Genomic DNA, 16,941 nt, shown 5'->3' on the forward strand with positions numbered 1-16,941 from the left:
CTAAAAACACTGGGTGACTTTGAAGTACCGCGAGAGCGAGTCAAATGCATAGCTTTTGAGTTGCTCTCGCGGTACTTTGAAGTCATATGCGATCAAACTGCCTGCGCAGTGTGGTGACGCTCAGTTTACTTAAAACATTCGTTTTCCGCTTGATTTCGTTACGTTTATTTATTTGTTTTTAAAATATGACAATCATTTATTTTTTGTTAATATCTAAAACTATTAACACGATATGCGCCATTTCGAGGCATTTTGCTTTCGCTGTGTACTTGAACTGGAATTTTTCTAAAGGGGCGGGGCGTTGCTTGCAGATCGAGACATTTCATTGGTCACTTTGATTCAACATATCCAATTAGAGGAGAGGAAATAGCGTTACGTGGACAGGTGATGGACCAATGGGCGTTTAGTTACAGCACGCGTCACAATTTTGAATTTGAAAATGTTTCGGGGATAGTTTGCATGCGCGTCTCAGTTTTAATTCGTCCTGCACTCACGGTAAAAACATTGTTTTGTTATTATATTTCACTTTATAGGCTATCATATAAGCGAATTAGTTTTGTCGCGATGTCAAGTTGTTAAAACTAGTAACGTTTAGTCAGAGTGAACATGTACACAAAGAGCGCAAAATGACCTTTTTGTTGTTATACGTTTAGTTTTAATTGTGCGTTTGGGCATTGTTATAACTATATGTTTGTATGTAGTCTATTTTTGTCTACCAAATGTATGATTCAACATGTATTGTATTGTAAGCTTCGTTGTAAGTAAAATGTATAATTTAAAACCAAATGAAGTTGCAGCAGTAGTAATGCATATGGGTGTTTTTATTTATGTAACGTTAGCTGCATATTAAAATATCAGCCTGTTTGTCCAGTTTACATCTAACATAAAAGCTGTTTATAATTTAATGTAATATTTTGAAATCTGTCTTTTAGAGTCCGCCATGAAGGTAAATAAGGTAAAGGCGGAGGCTCTTTCCATATGGGTATGTATTTCTTACATAATGTATGAGTTTCTTGTTTGGCAAATACCATTAAATCACTTACTGATAAACCAGCTAACCAAGCAGGACATATATTCAGCTAACTTACACTATAAGTGTCATCCACAGATGACCCACATTTTGTAGACTTCTGGAATAAAAATAGGAATTGTGAATAAGTTGTCATCCATGTAACATTTCAAGAAATGATTTTATTGACTCCTGTTCTCCTGACAGATGAATGGCATGTTTCCAGACGAACCCTTCAGACAGTCCGTTCACATAAAGGACATGCTCATGAGAATCTGCTGCAAATTGTAAGTTATGATTTGAAACTCAATTGTAGTTTAATCTGTGAAAATACTTTACTATAACGTTCACTTCTTGCTTTTCAGACAGGAGAAAGAGGAATGTGAACAGTTAAAGTCTTTACCACTTGATAACAAAGTGGAAATCGTCTTGAACATTTTGCACAGTAAGTTTAAAATCTATGCTTGTGTCCTTTTGCAATTTTATGTCTATGTTCTGAATCAGTAGCATTACATTACGTGCTGTAGTCAATGGTTTTATTTTGTTCTTAAGTTTTTTAGTGTAAAGCAATTGTAGTGGTTTAATAATTAAACCGCTGGCCAGTTTACTTTAAAGAAATGTTTTGGCTTCAATACAAGTTAAAGGGATAGTTCACCCAAAAATGACAATTCTGTCAACTTTAGATGTTGTTTCATAAAAGTTGTTTCATACCTGTATAAATGTCTTTGTTTTAAATAAATATTTTAAAGAATGTTTGTAATTAAACAAATCTGGGGCACCATTGACTTCTATGGTAGAAAAATAATAATATGGAAGTGAATGGTGCCCCAAATCTATTTGGTTATAAATATTCTTTAAAATATCTCCATTTGAAAGAAATCTATACAGGTTTGGGACAACTTGAGGATGAGTACATTATGATGACATTTCATTTTTGGGTGAACTATCCCTTTAAAGTTGCAATAAAATTGAAATAAAAACTGTAATTTTGTATTTAAAAAAAAAGATTTATCTGAGTGCTTCATTATTATTATTATTTATTTATTTATTGAAATTTCATGTGCCCTCATAATCTTAAATAAAAAATGCAAATCTCCTTCCTCCTCAACGATCTCTTTTTACTTTCGGTCAAATGGTATGGCAGGTGGGTGGGGTCCGGGAAAGAGTGCAGCGATAAGCAAATAGCAAAATTACCCAACTTCAAACAATCCAATCAGTTCTCGACGGATGAATTCAAGTCCAGCCCTGCCTTTTTCATTTCAGAAGCTGTTTTATTTGGATAAACATCCCCACAGGGAAAATTAAACCGTTGCTACTTCCTTTTCATGGCGACTTTATGTTCTGTTGAATTTGATTATTTAATACAATAACTATTTTAAATCTGCAAGAATAATCCTTTGAGGTTTGATATTAGTCCATAGCACCATAAATGAGTGTCAAACTGTGGTTTGTCCTAATGTGACTGCTGATCAGAGCTGTGCTGTAGTCCTGGACACCACACAGAGTGATGCTGGTTCCTGCCGACAGAGCCTGTAAAGTGTTTGGGTTCTCTGTGCGATGGTTCCACACATTTATTTTGAGATCGTAAAAGTATGCATGCCTTGAATATAATGTTTACATCTCATTTGCAGATGACTTTCACTTCAGCAGAACACAAAGTTCTCTCATCTCACAGAAGATAAATCAAGGAGTTGACGTGGAGCTTCAGCTCGCCAAGGTGTGTGTTTGGATTAATTATTCTTACACTGAAATAGAGTCCGGTCACAGCAGATACACGTTGTTTAACTTATTCCAGAAATTTTTTTGTGTACATGTGAATAGTTTACCCTTAAAATATTTTCACGTCCCCTAGAGAGATTCTGGACCCATGTACCCTGGAGCACAAAATCAGTCATAAGGGGGCGTGCACACCAAAGCGTTTTAACACAGCTGAAGACGCCCAGCGTACAGCTTTATTACAGCCGACTGCCAGCTTTCTTTAGCCGAGCGCTTTGGTAGCTGAAACTTCTGCTTTAATTATCAGTTGTTGAACGATGAGCTGGTTGGTTGTTGTGATGTTTATCACGCCCCTCATCCACTGTGATTAGACGGCCTTGTGAGAGCTGACATTGACAAGCTGAGTGTTTCACCCAAAGTTGAATATTTTTCACCTCTTTGCGCCGGCTTTCAGAGCAGAAAAAAACTCCAGCTGCTGGCATTTTTGAAAAACGCCACGCTTCCATTGGAAACAAATGAAAACATACGTTGGCCGTGGGCTTAAAAGCTTTGGTGTGCCTGCCCCCTTAGGGTAAATTTTTTTTTTTTTTTTTTTTTTTTGAGATTTATACATCAAAACAATAAATGGCCTTTTCAATGATGTATGGTTTGATGGGATAGGACAATATTTGGTTGAGATTAGGGCTGCACGATTTGGGTAATTTTTCCCATTGCGGTTATTGATGCTAAAATTGCAATGTGCGATTGCGATTATACTAAATGGTATCATGAGTCAACTTGATGGGTTTTAAAGAAAATCCACGCACAGTTTAGCTAAAATTTGTATTTGTAAAACTAGAAATGTTTTCGTATTGCCACGTGATGTAGCAACTGCTCAGTGTCAGTAATCCTAAATCCAAAATACCGCCATACAACAGACATAGAGTTTTTTTTTAGCTACCAGATCACTGTCAACCTCCTCTGCATCCATCTTCGCTATAAGTGACGAAGCACACCACACACGTGCATGCCACACGTGCATTGCCGTTTTTGTTCATTTTTCTTTCTTTTTTTTAAACCGCAAGGAAAATCATCAAACTGTTATCAGAAAGTTTGTGTTAACATGTCCACACATTTATTTATTTAATATAATTGCAACATTTTGCTGTCATATAATTGCACAGGCTGACATCGCGATTGCGATGCGATTAATTGTGCAGCACTAGTTGAGATTCAACTATTTGAAAATCTGAGGGCGCAAAAATTGCCTTTTAAAGTTGTTCAAATGAAGTCCTTAGCAACACATATTACTAATGATAAATACATTTTTATATATTTACAGTAGGAAATGTAATTCATGAAACATGATCTTTCCTTAATATTCTAATGATTTTTCCCTATAATACTGATCATTTTGATCCATACAATGTATTGTTGGCTGTTGCTACAAATATGCGACTTATGGTTTTGTGGCCCAGAGTCACATATAAGTAACCGTGTTAAATGCTAACTATAAACTAGGGCTGCACGATATTGAAGAAAAGTGTGATATGCGAGAACTTGCTAAATAATACATGATCCCATGCAGCAAAAAAATTAAAAAATATAAAAAGGCAAAAAAATTGAAATATATTAAAAAAATCTATTTTTCACAAGTATTTTTATTTTTGAAATAGTAAAAATAAATATGTTTTTATTTATGTTGCACTGGAATTTGTAAGAAAAACCTGTATACATAATACATTTAAAAAGGTTAAAATTAAGTATATTTCAACTGCAAAAATGTACTTTATAAAATTTTAGATTTCATACATACTTTACAAACATTTAATTTTTGACCAAGAAAAATATATTTTTTGCCGTATGGGGTTTAAAATTAGGAATATATTTGTTGCCACAGAAATCTATTTTAAAATCTATGTTGATATATGAGGGTTAAAACTAAACGTATTTAAATTAAAAAATAATTTTAAGCTTTACTTTCTACAAAATGTATTTAGCTTTTATATAAAACATATTTTGCCCAGAGAAATATATTTTTGCCGTATGGGATATGCAATACGATAATGCTTTAGGTTTGTCAAATCACTTTAAATTATATTAAAATGTTTAAGAACTGAGAATGATACAACTAACATACATGTTTCATATTCTTTCTGGAAAAAGCAACACGCTCATGTTTCATAACTTTTTAAAGTATTAAAATCAGTTAGTTATTGCAAGCCATTGTCGAATCTATGTTTGTGATATTGGCATTCTTACAGTATATCTTGTGGTATATATTGTGAATAAATGTAAACTTCTGCCAAGAAAAAGATTATCAGGGTCTTGAATTGGGGACAGTGCCTTATAAAAGATTTTGTCAAATTTAGCACCCAGGTATTATATGCTTTTTTTGTTCTTATTGGAGATTGAGAGCAACTTTAACACAATACATCTGTGTTTCACAGAATTGCATTTGTTTGTATGTTGAGTATTCATGTGTTTTTAATGTTTTTACACAGGTGGCGCTTCTGCTTTGTTACTGCAGTTTTAAAAAGAAGAACCTTGTACCTATGAGCACAAGTACAGAGGTTTGTCTTTACAAATGACCACAACGACTTACTATCCAACTATTTAGTGTTAATGCAACATAATGTGAAACACTAGCACAGGTTTTGACCTTTGTCCATCTCTCCCTCTCCATTTCTTGTTCAGGCGGTGATTGCTTCCATGTTTCACTTTGTAAAAGACAACGCGGAGGGTTTGTCTTTAGATGAAGGCCTAGATCAGTTTCTGACTCAGGATTGTAAGTATCCACTTGAGGACATTTGCTCACCAGTCTGCTCCATTTTCATTACGCACTTTGTAACTGAAGTGTTTATAAGTATAATTTGCTGTTATAAATATCGTTGTGTAGCTGTGATGAACGTCTCGAGCTCCAGCTCTGACAGCGGAGCCGGTTCGTCATTTTACATCGATGATGAGTCTCCACTCTTCAGTCGCTTTCATCGTCCACCCAGAGTTCAATTTCAGGAGCTCTGCACTGTGGCCTCCAACTCAGATGGGTAGGTGTCCTCTATACTTGTGTGATTGGAGTAATTGTGCCCACCTGGGTTATAATGTTATATTTTTTACTATTCCTATTGCTCTAGGTAGTTAAAAGAACTTAACTCTCAAGGGGGTCGCACACCGGCCGCGCAGCTCAGCATCTCGTTGAGTCGCGTCTACGACAACTCGTAGGTATCGTGAACTGGAAGTGCACATTAAATAGCGTGAGCTTTGTCAGATAGCGTCTCCTTCGAAATGCAAAATATATGTTAGCAGCCAATGTTAATAGTTAATGATTTGGGACAAATAGGATGTTATTTAATGTTAAACTATGTGAGTGGCGCTGTGTGGCGCGAGCAACTTGCTGAGTCAAAGCTGTCCGCGCCACCTGCCGCCGCCGGTGTGCGTGTACTCATAGAAAACAATGTGTTCAGTTTTTTTAGAACGGCACGCCGCTGAGCTGCGCTGCCGGTGTGCGACCCCCTTTATACGTTGAAAGAATCCTGCATAATACAGCTATGTATCACAAGAGAAATGCATTAATCTCAGTCGACCATGATTGACTGATAAAGTGTTGTTCAGTAATGACAGTTAGAGATTTACATTTAAGCATTTGATACACACATTTATCCAAAGCTCTCTGGGAATCAAACCCATGACCTTTTGCACTCCTAACTTTGCGTTCACACCAGACGCGGAAGAGGCGGCAAGCGTGAGTAATTTACATGTTAACTCAATGCAAAGACACGAACAGCCATCCTGCAGCGCGATACGTGCGAATTGAGCGTTGCCGTGGGAAATGCGCGAGTTGAAAATCTAAACTTTGGCGGATATTTGCGCCAGGTTAACCAATCAGGAGCTTGCTCTAGTAGTGATTTGATTACAGGAAGCAAGCGGAGTCACAGAAGACCCTCCGATTACGCAAATTTCCGCGTCAATGTCTTGGATGACTAGAATTTCACGTACGAATGAAGCAAGTTAACTCAAAATGTTCAAGCGTCCAGCATCACGCGACTAATGTGTCGCATCCGGTGTGAACGCACAGTGAGGCATTGCTTTACCAGCTGAGCTACGGTAACACATGGGCAGCATCCTTCTGATGTCAAAAATAATTGAAGTACCTCTAAGTGCGTCTGACATGATTTTTTGTAAATAAGCATTTGTTATATGACCATGCGAACAGAGCGGTATTTCTGAATGGCATGAGACCAGGATTGAGCAGATTTGAAGCGAAAGTAATTTGTATTTTATGAACGTATATGTGCCGAGAGCTTTAATAGATTATATAATGGAATATATATTGTTTTACGAAGTTGAGATATTATACAATCAAATAATACTTGTATATCCATGATCTCCAGCTCTCCGATACAGGACATAATGAGCACGCCACATTTCCAGCTAAAGAAGCTCCGTAAGGAATTGGCAGAAGAGGGCGACATCAGAGATGAACTTGAAAAAGAGCTGGCCAGTCAGAGGAACATTATCTTAGAGAAAGGTATCTCAGATGTCATTCTTGTGGGTTTTATGTTGTGAGGTTATTGCTGGTTTCCCTTAAATGTTTCCTCCTTTGGCACACAGAGGGCCTGATCTCTCAGCTGCATCACAGAGTAGACCGTCTGCTGCGGGAACAGGGACAGTTGGAGAAGGACCATAAAGCTGCTCTGCTGGAGCTCCAGGAGAAGAACGAGAGGTGAGATGCAAGACCACTGAGGTCAAGAATAAAAGATACTGAACAAATTTCACGCTTTAAGTTGTTTTTTCTTTTAACAGTCTTCTTCATAGAGTACATGAGGTACTAAAGCAATGTCAAGACCTAAAAACGGACAACTCTCAGAAAGAGAAAAAGATTGACGATCTGACAGAGGAGAATGGGACTCTTGCTGCTCAGGTCAGATTCTGGTTTCTCTTTCTGTTTTCTGCTCTGCCATTTCTTGAAAATATTTGATCAGATTGGGTTGACTTTTACTGACTCTGTTTTTGGTCCCTTAAGGTACGAAATGTCTTTGCCCAGCTGGCAAGAGCCGAGGAGGAAGTTGCTAAGCTCACGCTTGCCCACGAATCGTCAGAAGCTGAGTGGACGAACAGAAGGGAGTATCTAGAGAAAGAGCTGCATGAGGCCGTCACACACAGGGTGAACCATTTACTTCTTTCAAAAACAAATTCTTATTATCGTTGCATTAAGGGTTTGCTTTACTCTTGCTTTGTTCTTTCTAACTAGTGGGGTTTGTCATCTTTCCTCTTCTCCCTCTTCAGGAGTACCTAAGTGAGCAGGTTCAGATCTTACAAGGAAAGATCTCTGCTCTAGAGGATGAACTTAATAAGGTTCAAAATCAGGAGAGAGGAGAGGTTCTTGGTCCCATCATGGAGGTCAGATGTTCTGTCTAAAATAAATTCAGAATTAATTTAATCTTCTGAAGTTAAATGCATTTGCTATTAGATATATTTTGTATAATGCTTAGTTAGTAAAATTGGCTTTGTTTTCAGGTATACACTTAACTAAACCCATTCAATTTTTACTCATTTTCTAATTAATCTTTTTTATATTCCTAGTGGGAAAAGCTTAAACAGGACTTGGCGGATCTAACTCTTAAACTTGCTCAACTTCAAGACACTATTTCATGCCTTCAGAAGGAAAAAGCAGAGGTTGAGGCATTACTGGCTGAGGAGAGAGGCTCTTTTGAAAAGGAAACAAAAAGACTTCAGATTGTGGTGTTTGATTTGGAACAGTCCATTAGCAGCATCCGTATGGAGAGAGAGACACTACAGCAGGCTTTCCAGGCCCAGAAGGAAATGCTTACCGCACAGATAGACGCTCTGGAAAGTGACGTTTCTCGGATGCAACAGGTGGAAGTTCAGTTGACAGCGGAGATCAAGATCTCTGCGGACCTTCGCCAACAGAAAGGGGAGCTGGAAGAGAAGGTAGCCTCTTTAGACCAGATGGTCAATGCTCTACAGGCTGAGATCCAGGGGTTGGAAACAGAGCGAGCATCACAGCAGGATTCTCTTAACGCCCTCGTTGTAGACTTGCAGAGTGCCAAAGCAACCCTTGGGGAATACGAGGAGAAGTTAAAAGATCATCAGAATTTGTTACAAGAGAAGGATTCCTTAAAAAAGGAAGCATGGACAATGCGACAGGAAATTGATGAGCATCTGAAGGCCATTGGAGATCTTCAAGGGCAAATCAGTTTTCTAAGACAAGAGAAAACAGAGGAAGAGAACAAGGTTAGTCAAGCAGTGACCCAAATTGAGAGCCTTCAAAGCCAAATTTTGCAACTATCAGAGCAAATATCTCTAAAGGATGAAGAAATCAGAAATTTGAGTAAAGAGTATGACTCTTTAGACCACGAGTTAAAGCTTGTGAAGGAACAAAATGTTGAAATAAATGAAATGATTAAAACAATTAGTAAAGACCATGAGGATACTATTAAGAAACTTCAGCAAGAACTTTGTTGTGCTTCTTTAACTGCATCAAAGAAACAGGAGGAAATGATGTCTTTGTCAGCTGAAGTAACATGTTTGAAAGAGAAGATCTGTCACTACAATGAAAACGAACTGCAGAAACAACAGGAGTTTTTTGTTTTAGAGGCAGAACACAAAGTGCTGATGGAAAATGCGACTTCTCTTCAGAACCAGTTGGCTGAGGTAAAAACTATGAGTGTCCAGAAGGAATCTGAGCTCATCTTGCTTCAACAGGAACTTTGCCATCAAGAAAACCTTAGAAAAGAAGCCCAGGAGCTTGAGACAGTCAGGTTTGAGAAGACTGTAAGTGAACTTCAAGCCAAAATCCTAGAGGTCTCTTCTGTTGCCTCAGAGAGGGCTGCTTTCGTGACTTCTCTTCAGGAAGAGATAAAGGATCTGCAGCTGAGAGCCAAACAATCTGAAGATGGTCTTCGCTCAGAGCTGGAAGAAAAGATTGACACCCTTCAAAGAAAACTAGATGCTGCCAAGTGTGTTACTGCAGATAAAGAACAACTGCTGGAGTGCTTGGAACAGAAGCTGAGGGAGATGGAACAGCTTTGCCAACAAAAGGAGAAAGAAGTCCTTGAGGCGCATCAGGCAAAGGTGGACCTGGAAAAGAGGATTGTTGAGCTTTATGTTGAGAAAGATCAACTTATTGAGTGTCAACAGAAGTTAGACCTATTGCGGAAGGAAAGGGACCACCTTTCAGCTGAAGTGACATCTCTCAAAGGGGATATATGCCGTTCCCTAGAAAATGAACGACAGAAACAACAGGAAATTTCTGTGCTGGAGGCTAACCACAATGCTTTAAAGGAAAGCTTGGCTGCTCTTCAGAGCCAGTTGGTGGAGGTGACAGCTACTGCTTCTCAGAAAGATTCTGAGCTCCTCTTGCTTCAACAGGAGCTTGCCCAACAAGAGACCCTGAGAAAAAGCGCTCAGGAGCTTGAGACAGTCAAGTGTGAAGAATTTGAGAGAAAGGTGAGTGAGCTTCAAACCAAGATTCAAGAGGTTTCCGCTCTGTCTTGTGAGAAAGAAGCTCAAGTAATTTCACTTCAAAATGAGATAAACCATCAGCAGTTGAGAGCAAAACAAACTGAAGATGATCTCAACAAAAAGCTGGAAGAGAAGGTTGGCTGCCTTCAAGGAGATCTAGATGCTGCCAATTCTGTTGTTGCAGTTAAAGAACGACTGCTGGAGTCCTTGGAACAGAAGCTGAGGGAGATGGAACAGCTTTGCCAACAAAAGGAGAAAGATGTCCTTGAGACCCATCAGGCAAAGGTGGACCTGGAAAAGAGGATTGTTGAGCTTTATGTTGAGAAAGATCAACTGACTGAGTGCCAGCAGAATTTAGACCTTATAAGGAAGGAAAGGGACAACTTTTCAGCTGAAGTGACATCTCTCAAGAAGGAAATATGCCATTCCCTAGAAAATGAACAACAGAAACAACAGGAAATTTCTGTGCTGGAGGCTAACCACAATGCTTTGAAGGAAAACTTGGCTGCTCTTCAGAGCCAGTTGGTGGAGGTGACAGCAACCGCTTCTCAGAAGGAATCTGAGCTCCTCTTGCTTCAGCAGGAGCTTACCCAACAAGAGACCCATAGAAAAAAGGCTCAGGAGCTTGAGACAGTCAAGTGTGAAGAGTTTGAGAAAACGACGAGTGAGCTTCAAGCCAAGATTAAAGAGGTTTCTGCTCTGGCCTGTGAGAGAGAAGCTCAAGTAATTTCACTTCAAAATGAGATAAAGGATCAGCAGTTGAGAGCAAAACAAATTGAAGATGATCTCAACAAAAAGCTGGAAGAGAAGGTTGGCTCCCTACAAGGAGATTTAGATGTTGCCAATTCTGTTGCTGCAGATAAAGAACAACAGCTGGAGTCTTTGGAAAAGAAGCTGAGGGAGGTGGAACTGCTTTGCCAGCAAAAGGAGAAAACTGTCATTGAGGTGCATCAGACCAAAGAGGCTCTGGAGAAGAGGATTGTTGAGCATTATGTTGAGAAACAACAGCTAAATGAGTGTCAGCAGAATTTAGACATCTTGAAAAAGGAACGAGACCAAATGTCAGCTGAAATAACATCTCTTAAAGAGGAAGTACACAGTTACCAGGAGAATGAAATGCAGAAACAACATGAGAGGTCTCTTATAGAAGTTGAATGCAACACATTAAAGGAGAACCTGGCTGCCGTTAAGGTGCAGTTGCTGGAGGTGACGTCTACATGCTCACAAAAGGAATCAGAGTTTCTCTTGCTGAAAAATGAGCTTCACCAACAAGAGATCCTTAGAAAAACAGCTCAAGAACTTGAGAACGCTAAGTGTGAAGATCTTGAGAGAAAGGTGAGTGACCTTCAGGCTAAAATCCTTGAAGTGTCTACTCTTGCTTCTGAGAGGGAAGCCTGTGTGACTTCTCTTCAAGAAAAGCTGACTGATCATCAGTTGAGGGCCAAACAGTCTGAAGATGATCTCCGCAGGGAGCTGGAGGAGAAAATTGGAACTTTACAGGTGCAGCTGGAAACTGCCAGTCATCATGCTGCAGAAAAAGATCGTCTCCAGCAGTCTTTGGATGAGAAGGTGAGGGAGATGGAGCAACAAAATGAGAAAGATGTCTTTGAGACGCATCAGGCAAAGGAGGATCTGGAAAGGAGAATTGTTGAGCTTCTTGATGAGAAACAACATTTGAATGAGTGCCAACAAAATTTGGAAACAATGAGGAAAGAAAGAGACCACCTGTCAGCTGAAGTAACATCACTCAAAGAGGAAATCTGCCATTACCAAGAGAATCAGGTGAAAAAACAACAGGAAATGGCTGTGTTAGAGGTTGAACACAACACATTAAAGAAGAACTTGGATGCCCTTAACAATCGATTGGAGGAGGTGACAACTATAGCTTCACAGAAGGAATCTGAACTTGCCTTGCTTCAAAATGAGCTTTCCCAACAAGAGGTCCTTAAAGAAAATGCTCAAGAGCTTGAGAAGAATGTGAGTGAACTTCAAGCTAAAATACTAGAGGTTTCCACTCTTGCCTCTGAGAGGAAAGCTCAAATAAGTTTACTTCAAGATGAAGTGAAAAATCAACAATTAAGTGCCATACAGTCTGAAAATGATCTCCGCAAAGAGCTGGAGGAAAAGATTGGAATTTTACAGGGACAATTTAAAACTGCTAGTTGTGATGCTGCAGAAAAGGATAGTATCCTGAAGTCTGTGGGCCAGAAGCTGAAAGAGATGGAAGTGCTTTATCAGCAAAAGGAGAAAGATGTTTTTGAGTCACATAAAGCAAAGGTGGACCTAGAGAAGAGGATTGTTGAACTTCTTGATGAGAAGCAACAACTGAATGAGTGCCAGCAGAATTTGGATACAATGAACAAGGAAAGAGACCACCTGTCCTCACTTAGCCAGTCTCTACAGAGAGAATGTGATGCATCCCAGAGAATTCGAGCTGAGCTGGAGTTAAAGGTAGAGGAGCAAAGTGGCTCCATCCTTGCTCTTAAAAAGGCTGCTCGACAGTTGGAGGAGCAGAATCAGGAACTTTTGGAGCAACTGAAGATAAAGTCAGAAGCAGTAGAACACTACAAAGCACAGGTCTAGTTTGATTTTTGTCTCTTGCACCCTAATTACTAGATACTATTTGATACACCTCTTTAAAGGAGAATAGTTTTAAATGGTAGTCTTGGGGGTTTTTTCAGGTGGAGAAAGCAATAACTCACTATAATGGTAAAAAGCAGCTGTTGGTGGAGGCTCAGGAGATGAACAAGAATCTTGAGGACTCACTGGAGGCCAGCAAAAGGGAGGTCAAGGCTCTGGAGACAGAGATGACATTGGCTCGCATGGAACTAGACCAGGCGAAGACCCAGGAGAAGAAACTTGTAACCAAAGTTAACAGCTTGGAGGCTCAGGTTAGTTTGTAAATGTTTATAGTAATGCCATCATTTTTGATCCAGACCTGTATTGTTCCAAGATGTTCATACAACAATGCAAATTACAGAAGAAAATTATAAGATATTAACTTATAATTAAAGTGAATGTTATGGCAGATATGAAGATTTTATGTAATAGTCTGGCTAGGATGTTTTTAGAGAATTTAAGAAGTTTAGAGTCTTTGCAATACTTCTGCCTTGTCTCAATTTGGAGTTTGTTTGCTTTAGGTGGACTTTGCTAACAGACAGCTGAGAGAGCACAAAAATATTGAATTTGAAAAGGTGAGACACAGGGAAGATCTGTACATGAGAGGCGCAGAAACACGGCAGGACACCAGCACAGATAGCTTGGAGCTGAACGATTCACTCAACCCTGACAGGTAACTGCACAAACCCAATCTACCTATATCATGCAGAGTTGTCTCCAGGTTACTCATGTCTTTTCCTCACTTTGGCAGTCATTCAGCAATGCCCGGTGAGTCCAGCACTCCGTTGGTACGTAGCTCTGAGCGTTTGGCTGCTAAACGTCGTGCCCTGGGCTCAGAATCCCTTGAGACTCTCTATTTCACACCTATTGCTCAACAAGGCAACAAGCGAAAAGGTGATCGAAATGATGCCCTCGAACGCAAACTGGAGACAAGTATCACTTCTTTTGGTGATCTTGTGGTCGACTCCACTAAGAAACTCACGGCCTCAGCCCGCAGGCGACGCACTACACAGGTTATCAACATCACCATGGCCAAGGTAAGGGACGCACAAAATCCATCTGCAACATGTGTTGAAATATTATTTGTTAAATCGGATTTTGCTGTTTATACCTAACTCGCATCTATGCATTTTGCATATCCAAATAAAGAAAATTTATCGAAAGAGAGATAATGTGTATACCTGCTGTACTAGAGGATGAAGATTAAGATGACTCTTTTGTTTGTTTAGAAGGCACTAGAAAGTGTTGAAGGGGAGGAGTCATTTTCTAGTCTGCACTCTGCCCGATCTCAACCTAACCTGGCAACACAACACTCACGACCTTTCTCCCTGGACCTCTCAGAGGAAGGTGCTTTATCAAAAACCGACAAACTACAAAGTCTGCCTGGATATCGCAGAAGTGCTGTGCACAATGTTGTCCCAGCACGAGGTAAATTTTTGCACCTTAAGTAAATAAGTTAGTCATTAGACGTCCTTGGATTCAGGTACACCATGTGATTTTGTTATAGCACATTGTTGACTTGTGTGTTTGTGTAGCCACCAGTACATTCTGTATCGGGGCAGAGAATGAACCTGAGCACGCTGCTGATGACTGGATGCGCATCGCTGAACTGCAGGCACGAAACAAAGCCTGCCTGCCTCACCTGAAGAGCAGCTACCCGCTGGAGTCCAGGGTAATAAAGAGTTAGATGAGATGTATTCATCTCTGTTTCAACTCATTAACCCTAAATGCTTTTTTACATTCTGTTTGTTGTCTCTAATGATGTTAGTTTTCAACCTGTTTTTATGAAATTAAAATCTACATCCTTTTTTAGCCCAGTCTGGGACTTCCCTCGTTCACCATAACAGATGATGACATGCGGATGGGTGATCCAGATGAGACGATTCGGCGTGCATCCATGATACCGGGTCAGATTCTGGATTCCCTAAACTCTCGACGCTACTCTCTGGCACCTGGAACAAGCTCAAACCAGGCTCATGCACAATCGCAGCCCCAACGCTCCACCATGTTACCCGGTCAGATCCGATCCAGCACTGCTGCTCACCGGGCTGCACAGAACACAAAAACAACCGCACCCACGCGAGCATCAGCGAATACACGTAGCCCGTTGGCTCCCAAACGCCATGGATCCCAATTGCAAGGCCCTGATACACCAGAGGTACACAAGAATGGCTATACTTGCTTGATTATTGTTTTTTTACATAATTATCATTAACTAAAAATAATTTTCCACAGACAAAGAAGTTGGCAAGCTGCTTCCCACGACCAATGACGCCCAAAGGCAGGCATGCAAACAGTCAAAACAGACCTCCAAACTCTCCCGTATGTAGTCTTTGTGATAGATTTGATTAAAGCTTTAGTACTAGGTTAGCGAAAAGTTTGAAGTTAAAACAATCAAGCGTATGTGTCACATAGAAATATTTCTTTCATCCATTTCTAGGCTGACCGAAGACAATCTCTCATGTTCACCGTGGTGAATACTCCAAAGACTAACAGTCGCGGAGACAGCAGACTGCAGAGAGGCCTCAACAAGCTGCGCAACAGCGCCCGAAAATCTCCTGCCGTGGCGAGTCGAGCCCTGCGATCTGCAGTTAACGGCAGATCTCCTATAGACTCAACTCGAGGAAAATCGCCCCGAAACAAGTCTCCCAAATCTTCTAATGCCAAAAAGGTACAAAAGCAATTTATCTCTGAATACAGGATTTGATGAAGATACAGATAGTTGCTCATGATTATTTATGGTTCGTGTAGGGCTAGAAATTGCACTTGTATATAAAAATGCTTTGTGTTTGTTTAGGCATTACAGTGACCCTCTGTTCTGACAGATTAATACTGAGATGTTTAAGTGTATGTATTTTGATGTTTTATGGATTGGGTGTCTTTTACATGTCTGTCTGTGTAGCATCTGCTAAGTGCTTAAATGTAAATGTCTGTGGGCTGAGTTTATTCACCATTGGTTTCAACTTTACTGGTGGCTGTGGTTGTGAGTTAAATATGTTTGGTGGTGGAAGTGCACTTACTTGGGATCAGTTTTCACTTGGGTCTCCCAACATCTCACCTGACTTAAACTACTTTATACAGTATATGCAAAGATCCTTAAGGAGCATCTTGTGTATATAGTGTAATATCTAAATTGAACAGTATGTGAAATATTTATTTTAATTAAAAATCTTCTCTCCACAGATTAAATTCAGGATGAAAGTTTAAATCGAAGATTCCACCCAAAGTCTGCCTTCATTCATCTGGGTTTTAAAGACAACTATTCACTTTCCTTTGTGATTTGTTTCTGTTCTTTACACATATTTTTTGTTTTAATTGTAATATTCAGTCAGCTTAATGACTATTGTCCTGTCTGTTTCATTTAATAGGTTATATATGTATTATATTTAAATGTGTTTCTTTTTTTTCTTTTGAGAATAAAGTTCTTTATGCCACATGTGCTGATGAGATTTCCACCCTTTGCTACATAATCATGGTTCCTATGGGTCCTTGAAAGTTTGTGAATCTGGGGGAAACAATTTAAGGCCCTGGGAAGTTTTTGAAAATAAACATACATAGATATACAGGTCATTGAAAGTGCTTGAATCTATTTTATGCAAGAAGTTTTCTGGAAAAAATCCATATTATTCCCTGTGTAGTGTAGGATGATAATATAAAAATTGTAGACTTTTTAAGCACACGTGCTAAACTGTTCGCTTTAAATGCTTATATCTTCTCTATGTGAATGTTGATTCATACCAAAATGCGCTTTTGCATAGTTGTGTTTGACAAATGAAAACGTCTCTGGTTACGTATGTAACTCTTGTTCCCTGAGAAGGGAACGAGACGCTGCGTCTCCCTTTCCATACTTCCTGTGTCCCTGTAACGTCGTCTTTGGCAATCCTGGTTTAATGTGCAGCGATAACTACAGGTTAGCAAGCAGTGATGTATGTGTTTTTCAATTTTCAATTAAAAGTGGGGAATTAGCAGAATAAGAAAAGCAGGGTCTCATAATAGTCAAATCAGTTTCATAAACATAGCCGTGACATTAAGACTGCGTCTTAAGAATGATTCTGACTAACTAGCAATTAGTTAGGGCTAATCAGTCTTATTATTTGTATTTAAATGAGACAAATCTACCTTTCTTTATAACA

The 16,941-nt window shown here is 39.4% G+C and overlaps 1 protein-coding gene and 1 non-coding gene across 3 annotated transcripts; both read left to right on the forward strand.

Moving 5' to 3' along the window:
• Positions 1-426: 426 nt before the first annotated feature.
• Positions 427-16,239, forward strand: numa1 (nuclear mitotic apparatus protein 1). Of its 2 annotated transcripts, XM_065280433.2 has the most exons (24): positions 427-495; positions 933-982; positions 1,217-1,296; positions 1,375-1,454; positions 2,641-2,726; positions 5,209-5,277; positions 5,402-5,492; positions 5,604-5,751; positions 7,096-7,232; positions 7,316-7,427; positions 7,508-7,625; positions 7,728-7,868; positions 7,991-8,104; positions 8,288-12,766; positions 12,871-13,080; positions 13,330-13,481; positions 13,560-13,845; positions 14,038-14,236; positions 14,344-14,480; positions 14,622-14,966; positions 15,044-15,130; positions 15,249-15,479; positions 15,606-15,655; positions 15,992-16,239. In XM_065280433.2, the coding sequence occupies exons 2-23, from the start codon at positions 941-943 to the stop codon at positions 15,615-15,617; spliced, it is 7,356 nt and encodes a 2,451-aa protein (XP_065136505.1). In that variant the 5' UTR covers positions 427-495; positions 933-940; the 3' UTR covers positions 15,618-15,655; positions 15,992-16,239. The 2 variants fall into 2 exon arrangements, with proteins under 2 accessions (XP_065136505.1, XP_065136504.1); XM_065280432.2 differs by lacking the exon at positions 15,606-15,655.
• Positions 2,453-2,581, forward strand: LOC135771986 (small Cajal body-specific RNA 14). Its single transcript, XR_010543187.1, has one exon.
• Positions 16,240-16,941: the final 702 nt, after the last annotated feature.

Source organism: Paramisgurnus dabryanus, chromosome 8 (genome assembly GCF_030506205.2).
Source record: "Paramisgurnus dabryanus chromosome 8, PD_genome_1.1, whole genome shotgun sequence".
NCBI lineage: Eukaryota > Metazoa > Chordata > Actinopteri > Cypriniformes > Cobitidae > Paramisgurnus > Paramisgurnus dabryanus.

Excerpts from the sequence above, each read along its gene's own strand:
- numa1 (XM_065280432.2), top strand. The coding sequence starts at position 941 with ATGAAGGTAAATAAGGTAAAGGCGGAGGCTCTTTCCATATGG. Across the intron at positions 14,237-14,343 it reads CAATGTTGTCCCAGCACGAG|CCACCAGTACATTCTGTATC; the intron begins GTAAATTTTTGC and ends GTGTTTGTGTAG. Across the intron at positions 14,967-15,043 it reads AAGGCCCTGATACACCAGAG|ACAAAGAAGTTGGCAAGCTG; the intron begins GTACACAAGAAT and ends AATTTTCCACAG.